Source organism: Pundamilia nyererei, unplaced genomic scaffold (assembly GCF_000239375.1).
Source record: "Pundamilia nyererei isolate P.nyererei 1_Seehausen unplaced genomic scaffold, PunNye1.0 scaffold00002, whole genome shotgun sequence".
Taxonomy (NCBI): Eukaryota; Metazoa; Chordata; class Actinopteri; order Cichliformes; family Cichlidae; genus Pundamilia; species Pundamilia nyererei.
Genome location: NW_005187403.1, coordinates 5,540,216 through 5,549,108, shown reverse-complemented (window position 1 = coordinate 5,549,108; position 8,893 = coordinate 5,540,216). Strand labels below are relative to the sequence as shown.

The following is an 8,893-nucleotide window of genomic DNA, read 5'->3' as shown; positions in this document are numbered from 1 at the left end:
TTAAAATCTGTAACATAATATATTGTTTGGAGTTTAGTCTGTTACTGTTACTATTTTTACCATTTCTTTTTGGAGCAACTGTAACCCACGTTATTTCCTTAGGGATTAATAAAGTATTCTGATTCTGATTGTTTCAGGATGAGCTGCCATTATCCAGTGACACATCTGCTTACCTGTATCTTTTGCTCATTTCTCCTCCTCTTCTTTTCTATTTTTTCTAAACTGAGGACCTGATGGCTTTGAACTTTTCTTGTCCATCTTCCATTGGTTTTCATTTTGCATTCCAGTATGAACACCCATCCCCCAACCCGAGGTCACCACAACATAACCTAACACACCTACACCTTAGTTCACAGATTCGCTTTGTCAAGGGTTTATTTCTGGGATTTCACACAACCCAGGATTCAAATCATGAATACATAATGGGCTTGGATTTACAGCATTATGAATGAAATGTGCTCTATTTGGAAGCAGCTGCCCCCCTCCCCTTTCGACGGCTTGTGTGTGAGACTTTAAATCATCAAACTGTAAATTATAAATTTTAAATTGTTATTGATCCCTTTACCTCCTAAAGTGTATATTTATTTTCTTACTGTTCTTATATTTATTGTTTGTTCACTTGCACTGCTGTAACTGCAGCCTCGTCGTCTCGTCTCTCTATATCCAATCCAATCCAATTTTATCTATAAAGCACCTTAAAATACCCAGCACAGGAACAAAGTGCTGTACAGAAAATAAGTTAAAACAATAGAAAAACAGAAAACACCAAAATAAATAAATAAAACACATAAAACATAAAATAAAAACAGCCCAATATTAAAACAACAACAAGATAAAACAATATATACTGGACTGTATGTAGCGGAGATGACAATCAAGTTTACTTTGACTTCAGCAGCAAGCAGGCGCACCGAGGGCTCTCGCGCTCACTTTTTGCGTATAGAATTTTGAAAAAACATCGGTGCAAATTATGAATCTGTATCATAATATTGTTGGTTATTAGATGCTGCTCCAGCTAGCCAGAGAATCCTCTCCTGCCTGCGCCGCAAGCAGCAGGCGCACCTCGCAAACAAAGGGTACCCTTACTCCCAGCAAATGGGCGATAGAAAACTGATCGGTGCTTATGCCAATCCCAATATGCGCTGGTTGATGTCGGGGCAGCATGAGTACGAGCAATTTTTTATATATATATTTTTTGCCGATGCCCGTGATGCCGCCCCGGGCAACCGCCCGTGTCACCCAAATCAAAAACCGCTACTGCTTGGGACCAGTCGGCATCTTACATTCAAACAGTGGGTGACTGTAGCAAGATGCTAGCAACCAAAGTAATCAAAATGAGGTTGAACTTGTCCAGAAAGAAAGTGTGTGACTGAGGCACAAGACAGCGGCAAACTAAAGCTTTTATATACTCCAACAATATGGCTTTGAAAAGTTCAGGTGCTAAACTGGCCTGTCTTCAGTCCAAACCCTTCACTCATTAAAACAAACAAAAAAATAATAATATGCATGTTATAAAGGAAGCCCTGAACTGCTGAGCAGCTGAATTCGGTATCAATTTGCATCGTCAACATTTTGATCCACCGAGTTCCTAAACTGAGTTTTGTTGATAGAAGACCTGATGCAACATGCGGCAAACCTGACCTTGGTGGGAATTTACACATCGCTGCGTTAAAATTTAAAAAAATCATCACATTTCAAAAATAAAGAAACAAAGTTTACTGTTCCTATAACGACTTCTTGGTATTTTACACATGCTCCAATAGTTATTCAGATTGACTCCTTGCCGAGGCGTGAACAAAGGCCAGTTTTCCATCAGCCTAACCAGGGTCAGACCATTTTCATATTGTCAAGCGCAGTCTCCAAACACTCACTGTACCACTCACCTCAAACTAATTCCCTTAGTTACTATTCTACAGCTTATAATCTGCTCATTCTGTAACACAATTAAATTCCCAGAGACAATTACCATGCTTGTATTCACACAGCTGCACACATAGCCACAAACACGTGCACACTCACACACACACCCATAGCCAGGATAGTGCAATTCCCATCAGTAATCAGTGCAGCGCAGTGAAGCAGACTCAGCAAACCTGTGAGTGTAGTAATGGAGAGGGAGTGGTCTGTCTTTATTGAACCAATATAGAGTGAGAAAGGAAAGCCATAAAACACACACGGCATCATTTGTTTCTCCACTGACATCTAAAAGTAAAACTTTCAGACATTTTATATAAGCTCAGCTCATTTATCATTTCCTTGTGTCACCCAAAAACACCTCCAAGACTGCAACACCCCCCACCCTCCTATCCCATTTCATTCATGAATCTTTTTTTTTCCTACACCTGAGAAGAAATTTGAAATCCGCCACTTTTTCTTTCAGACTGCGAGTGCTACGGCCACTCCAATCGCTGCAGCTACATCGACTACCTGAACATCGTCACATGCGTCAGCTGCAAGCACAACACCAGGGGCCAGAACTGCCAACACTGCAGACTGGGATTCTACCGCAACGCCTCTGCCGAACTGGATGATGAGAGCGTCTGCATCGGTGAGTCTGCTGGGAAACGGGGAGAATATGTGGAGGGGGGTGGGCGCATCGGTACGACAGCAGTGGATGTATGTGTGTGTGTGTGTGTGTGTGTGTGTGTGTGTGTGTGTGACTGACAGTGAAACAGGTAAGAAGATCCATTAGGCGCGTTTAAATTTTCAAACAACAAGATGATGCATCTTAAGTTAAAAACAAAGTTACCAACACTTGGTGGTGTAGCAGTGAAATTTTAATGTGTAGTGTTTAATGCAAATGTTTTTTCAGCGGCACTTTTATAAAACATATTTGCCTATGTTTGATAGGACACGATAATTACGGGATTATAGTGCTGTCAGATTCAAGCTGTGTGCGTTTACATCCATATCAGAGAAAAAGTGAAGAAATAGCCTTGTTTTAGACACTTATTCTCAAACTGCAGGGAACATACAGTTCTAACAAAATCTTAAAGCCACTCTAATTGATAGGAACAAACAAAGCAAAGGATGATACGACTACTTCTGATGAAATCTCTGCTTGTTTCAGGGCTTTCTTGCCTTTCAGCGCGGTCTTAAGTAAGTGGAACAGTATACACAGGTGACTGATGTGGCCACTCAAGAAGTTTTTATTGCTTGGAAATCAAAGCTTTGTGTTTCTAAGGGCTTTTTCGCTACTATCTTAAAGCTTGGCGGACTACAGTTTGAATAAAAGAAGTCAGACACTGTTCAGCCAGTACTAATGCGAACACCCTCAGGCATCCTTTGAGCTAGAAGCCAACTCTTTAAACTCATATCATGTCTTCTGTTCTACCATACAAAGCCAAAACAATGAAGAACAGAAACTGTGGGATTATTTTATAACTGTACTGTAAAAAAAAGAATAGTTTTGTATTGTTATTTGCAGTGATATGCAGGATAATGTGTGTTTGTTTTAAAGTCAGTCACATTAAGGGCACGTCCTGATAAGAGGTCACTCTGTTTGCATAGCTGTGGAGCGGAAAATCTGGTGTTGATTTGGATCCATCTCTAGGTGGACTGCAGGGGGTTGGAGGGTAAACTCACTGCGGTCAGGGCACACACAGGGCCAGGCCTTGGAGTCAGCACAAATAAGGTCCCATTAGCTTATCTGCCAGCACCCTGGCACACCAAGTGTGGCAACAGAAATCAGTTCAAACTAGCATCTCTAGAGCAAGAAGCCAAACACTGTAAAATACAAATGTGTTTGCACTCAGTCTCCCCACACACATTCACAGATAAAAGCTCCCATACGTCAACCAATACTGATGCACATGACCCACAAACACAGGAATGCCAACCACAGCGCTGTGGTTGTCTTAATCTCAGACTTTTTCCCACTTCTATTAATTTTTAATGCTAAATTTTATAATAAATTACTAAAGGCGATCTCGGGTTTTCTCAAAAGACAAGCTATTGACTTACATCAAATTATGATAGAATCATCAGTTCATCATCAACTCACTGACAAATGTATCCTAAATACGCAGCTCTGCAGTTTGTGAACCTTTTATCTGCTGCCAGCTGTCACTGATCTCAATATTATTCAAGGATATATGGATTTGGAATCCTAATGACTAGTGGAAATAAAGCAATTTATTAAGAAAAAATAGTATTATGTTTAGTCTATACATATTAATATAGGGCGCCTGTGCACTGACTGACAGCTCTCACATCAGCTCAAGTGAAATGCACTAAATAGACAAATGAACTGAGAGTGTTTTAACCAAACTACAGCAGGCAGGGGAGACTTCACAGCACACTGTGTATGTGGAGTATTTTTGTGACTTTGCAGCTGTTTCTCCAGCACAGGCAGTTTGTAACCCAATTTAAAAACTACCTGATAATGGCATTGGGATCCATCCATCTTCTTCGGTTCATCTAATTCAGGGTCATAACTGGACTGGAGCCCAGCTGTCATAGGGCAAGAGGTGGGCTACACCCCGGACAGATTGCCAGTCTATCCCACAGAGGGAGAGAGACACAACAGCTATAGGCAATTTACAATTACCAGTTAACTTAATGTGCATGTCTTTGAACTATGGGAGGAAGCTGGATCACAGCCTGTAGATTCGAACCCAGGACCTTTTAGCTATGAGGCAGTGTTGCTAACCACCACACTACCATGCTCCCCGCATTAAAAACTCACACTTTAAGAAGGCTTCTAAAGTTGTTGAAAAATGCTTACCTGCAAGGGTCTTGTGCCATCCTTCAGTTCTTGATATTTTGCTTTCAAGGAGCCAGACATTCTTGTATTTCTTAAAGGTGTCTTCAGCACTAGTTCTCCAGGTTTTCTTACCCATTCGAGCATTTAAAAAGTTACCTAATTCAAGGGAAGAACCAGTGTAGTGTCTACACACAAAAGTTAGCAAAGAACCAAAAGAAACCATTTTAAATTGTATGTTTAGGCACTTTGTTACTAGCAGCCTGTCACAAAACCCCATCATTTGCTCCCATTACTTTAGTTAAATCTACAAATAATGCCAAAAATAATTTTTAAAAAAATATGCAAATAGATGAACACTTGGCATTTTTCAGCATGGTATGCAGTGTGTCTTTAAAAAGAATTGAGGAAACTGGACAAGTGGAGGCTAGAAGTAGAAGTGCCAGGCCTAAAAAAAACGATCTATAACAGATGAACAATATCTGAAAATCTTGTCTCTAACAAGTGGGGGGTGAGGATCCAGTAAAGACCTGCCGCAGGACCTGAGAGCTACATCTGGCCCCTCAGTTCATCCATCTACTGTTCAATGAAGCCTCATCAGAAATGGTCTCAGTGGAAGCTGTTAAGAAGCCATTCTTAAGGAAGAGAAACAGGGAGAAAAAGCTGAGACATGTGTAATTACACAAGAACCATTGAGAGGAGAGAAGAGAGGTGTAACAGTGAGTGTCTACAGCAACCTGCGAAACACAGTGGACGACCTGTCCTGGTTTCAGGCTGCTTTTCAGCCAGTGATGTTGAGGGTCTTGTCAAAATTGCTGGAATTATGAACACAAAAAAAGTACAGCGAACATCCAAAGGAGAGCTTTGAATGTCCTTCAAGAAGCCTGGAGAACTATTCCTGAAGACTACTACTAAGAACGTACAGGAAAGCTGCCTGAGAGAGCTCAGGCTATTTAGAGAGTAAAGGCGGTTGTACCAAATGTTGACATTTAGTCTCATTAGAATCGTACAAACTCTGTTTTTTCCTTCTATACTCATAATTATATACTGTGCATGTTAGCATATGCATTGAATTTGGAGACAAATCAGAAAATTTGTCTCCAAATTCAATTTGTGCTCTGCTGTTTTAGAATAAATGTTACCTGTGAGATGCCTTTGAAATCATAACAGTTTGGTAGCCCAGACAGGACTACATTGATCACATAATCATGGAGTTTTGCATGAAAAAAGAAAGTAAAGAAAAAACTACACTGAATGTTCAACAAGGTGATACACTGCAGGCTAAACACTAATATATTTCTGGGTGAAAAATTGCCTCAAATTCAGCCCTGAATGTCTTCAACGCTTGGACGTCTTTAGAGAAACTGCACCTCACATGCACAGAACCAGAGCTCTGAAGATGTTGAACATCAAACACAACTCAGTGGTCTGAATACAAATGTGTAGATTTTGAGCCAAACTCATTTCAAGTCTAGATTAACCCCGCCCCCACCCAAAAAGCAGAAAAAAAAATGAAATGAGACAAGCATTTATAACTGACTCGTTCTGCTCTTCTTCTCCACCCTTCTCTTCTTCCAGAGTGTAACTGCAACCAGATGGGCTCTGTTCATGACCGGTGTAACGGCACAGGTTTCTGTCAGTGTAAAGACGGGGCCACGGGGGCCAAATGTGACGACTGTCTGCCAGGATACTACTGGAAGCAAGGCTGTTACCGTGAGTATGGGGATACTGACTTTTGGTAGTTTAAAAAAATTTCGAGTTGAGGAAACGTTGCAGTCTTTCCAGGGCCTTTGCAAGTGCACCATCCATTTAGCTCGTGCAGCTCTGGATGTTGTCCGTTCTCACAGAGGAATAGATCACGTAGCTCATTAGTGACATCAGCCTCTTATTTAATTGATGACCCTGTCGCACCTTAACCCTATTATGGGGAAACGCCTTCATTATGCCATCTACCATCGAGCCATTGGCCTCAGTCTCAAGTAGACCCAACTACCCACACACACACACGCGCGCACACACACACACACAAAAACAAATGCATCTGTCTGTGAGTTTTTTATTACAATATGGAACATGCTGCACTAAAAGGCCGTGCAGTTTGTTTTAGCCGTGACATCTTACTCCAGATACTCCCAGGCAACAGAACCAATTATCTTTGGTGTAGTAAAAAAATGTTAGCACATGTAATTACTTCTTGTCACGGAAGCTAGATCCCGTTTCCCCTCAGAACATTTTTAGGTCAAGTATGTTATGTGGTACAGTTACCCAAGTACCTATGGTTCCCGACGATGCTCATTCTTCCAAAAGACTCCTGAACAAATAAAACACATGTTGTGTATTTTCTGCTGGATTTGATACAGTGATTCTGACCTCACCCTGAAAAAGTGCATGCTCAAGAAAAACAGTCAAAGAAAAGGGCTGCAATAACGAAAGAAAAAAAAAAGGCAGGTGTTACCTGTTGTAGTCCCCGAGGCAAAGACTGGAGAATTTATCTCGGCTCTTTCCTTCCTGCTCTTTCTTTTCTACTTTGTTCTTTCTGCCCTGGATTCCTCTCCTCCTCCCCGTTTCTGTTTCCTATCATGTTTTGTCTAACATTGCCCCTTCTATCATCCCCCACCTGTCTCCCTCTTTGCCATACATCTTTCCTTCGTCTTTGTGCTCTTTACTCCCCCACTATCCTTTTACCGCCTGTCATTCTGTCACTTCCCCGCATGCTCTTTATTCACAACTCGTCTCTCCCGTTCACCTTACCTCTGCAAATCCTTCACCCTCCATCCTCTACGCCACTTCCTCACTATGCTGCACTTTCTATTCTCACCTTTCTTTTCTTTTCTGCAGCTAACGTTTGTGACGAGGAAATGCTCCTGTGCCAGAACGGAGGAACGTGCTACCAGAACCTGAAGTGCATCTGTCCTCCAGAGTTCAAGGGGGTACTGTGCCAACATTCGCGCTGTGAGGCGGGCAAGGACTGCAGCGGCGCTTCTTTGCCGCACCCTTCCACGGCCACCCTGCTGCTCGGCACTCTGCTAACCTACCTGCTGGCCACATTAACGCCCCATTGAGCCACGAAAATCCTCCCCACCCCCCAACTCCGCCCACCCCCCTGCCTCACACCTAAAACATGTGTATATGAGCGTATTTGTGAGGCGACGGGTGACCCAAAATGGGAAGGGGTCGTCCCTGTAATGGACCCAACACTGCAGCACTCTTAAAAGCGCACACGCTCACCGATCACTACTCGACTCCCGTTCCCGTTTCAAACACACATGCGCACTTCACAGGACTGTAATGGCACTGGGTGTACACTCAGGTGTGCGAAGGACAAACAGAGAATAAATATGAGCAACCTCACAGAAAAAAGATGCAGGGGGGGGAAGAAAAATCATACCAACCACTGTTCCCTTTATTCCTAAGCTGGAGCAATGTGCATCAAACCAAAAAGCATAGACAAAAACTTAATCACCACTGTTTCACATCAAAGGGAATGGCTGTTGTTATCACAAGACTTTTCTTTTCTTTTTTTAAATTTCTTCTCTTTCTCGGTTGACTTGCGGATCTCACTTGCAACTGTCGTCGACGGCGTGCGGTCGGGCTCAGAGTGAGGACAAGGCATGTTGACAAGGGTCGAGCGGAGAGGCGCTTGTTTGATCCTATTGCTGAGGCCTACGTAGTATATTAACCAGGTTTCATTTTTTTCTCTTAATCTGAGACTTGATTTTACATTTATTCTATTCCTGCTGCATTTTTTTTCTAAAAAAATATATATATCTTCAGTCATTGTATCTAATGTGCCCACTAGCAGTTGCTGAGATTATACATATTATATAATATCCAGGGGGTTATGAATTATAATACATTAGTCACTATTATGGTTGTTATAGGAATGAGTGATTGTTGCCACACTTAGCGAGATTTAATCTTCACACAGTATTCAGGAAGAAGAATTTAACTAATCAGAAGTCTAAAAGAGAGAGAAAAGATATGAACCACGTATCGATATTATATGACATTATTTGAATATTTTTTGTAGAAATTATTTTTGTTTGGAGTTACAATAAATTATAAAAAAAAAAAGAAATACATTTACATCTATTCCAAAAAGAGCATTTTATTACACTGAGTCTAAACCTTGCAGTAAATATGACTGTTAATTTGCCTTCTTGATTGTACTTTTTTTCATTCAGTCGGTGT

The 8,893-nt window shown here is 41.5% G+C and overlaps 1 protein-coding gene across 5 annotated transcripts in view; it reads left to right on the top strand.

The window, feature by feature from the left end:
- ntng2b (netrin g2b) overlaps positions 1–8,887 on the top strand; it is a 77,025-nt gene extending 68,138 nt beyond the window's left edge. For all 5 annotated transcript variants that reach the window (XM_005720244.1, XM_005720243.2, XM_005720245.2 and 2 more), the window contains 3 exons: positions 2,381–2,548; positions 6,281–6,415; positions 7,541–8,887. In XM_005720244.1, the coding sequence (XP_005720301.1) occupies positions 2,381–2,548; positions 6,281–6,415; positions 7,541–7,764 (527 nt within the window). In that variant the 3' untranslated portion in view covers positions 7,765–8,887. The remainder of the gene's footprint in view (positions 1–2,380; positions 2,549–6,280; positions 6,416–7,540) is intronic.
- The last annotated feature ends 6 nt before the right edge of the window (positions 8,888–8,893 follow it).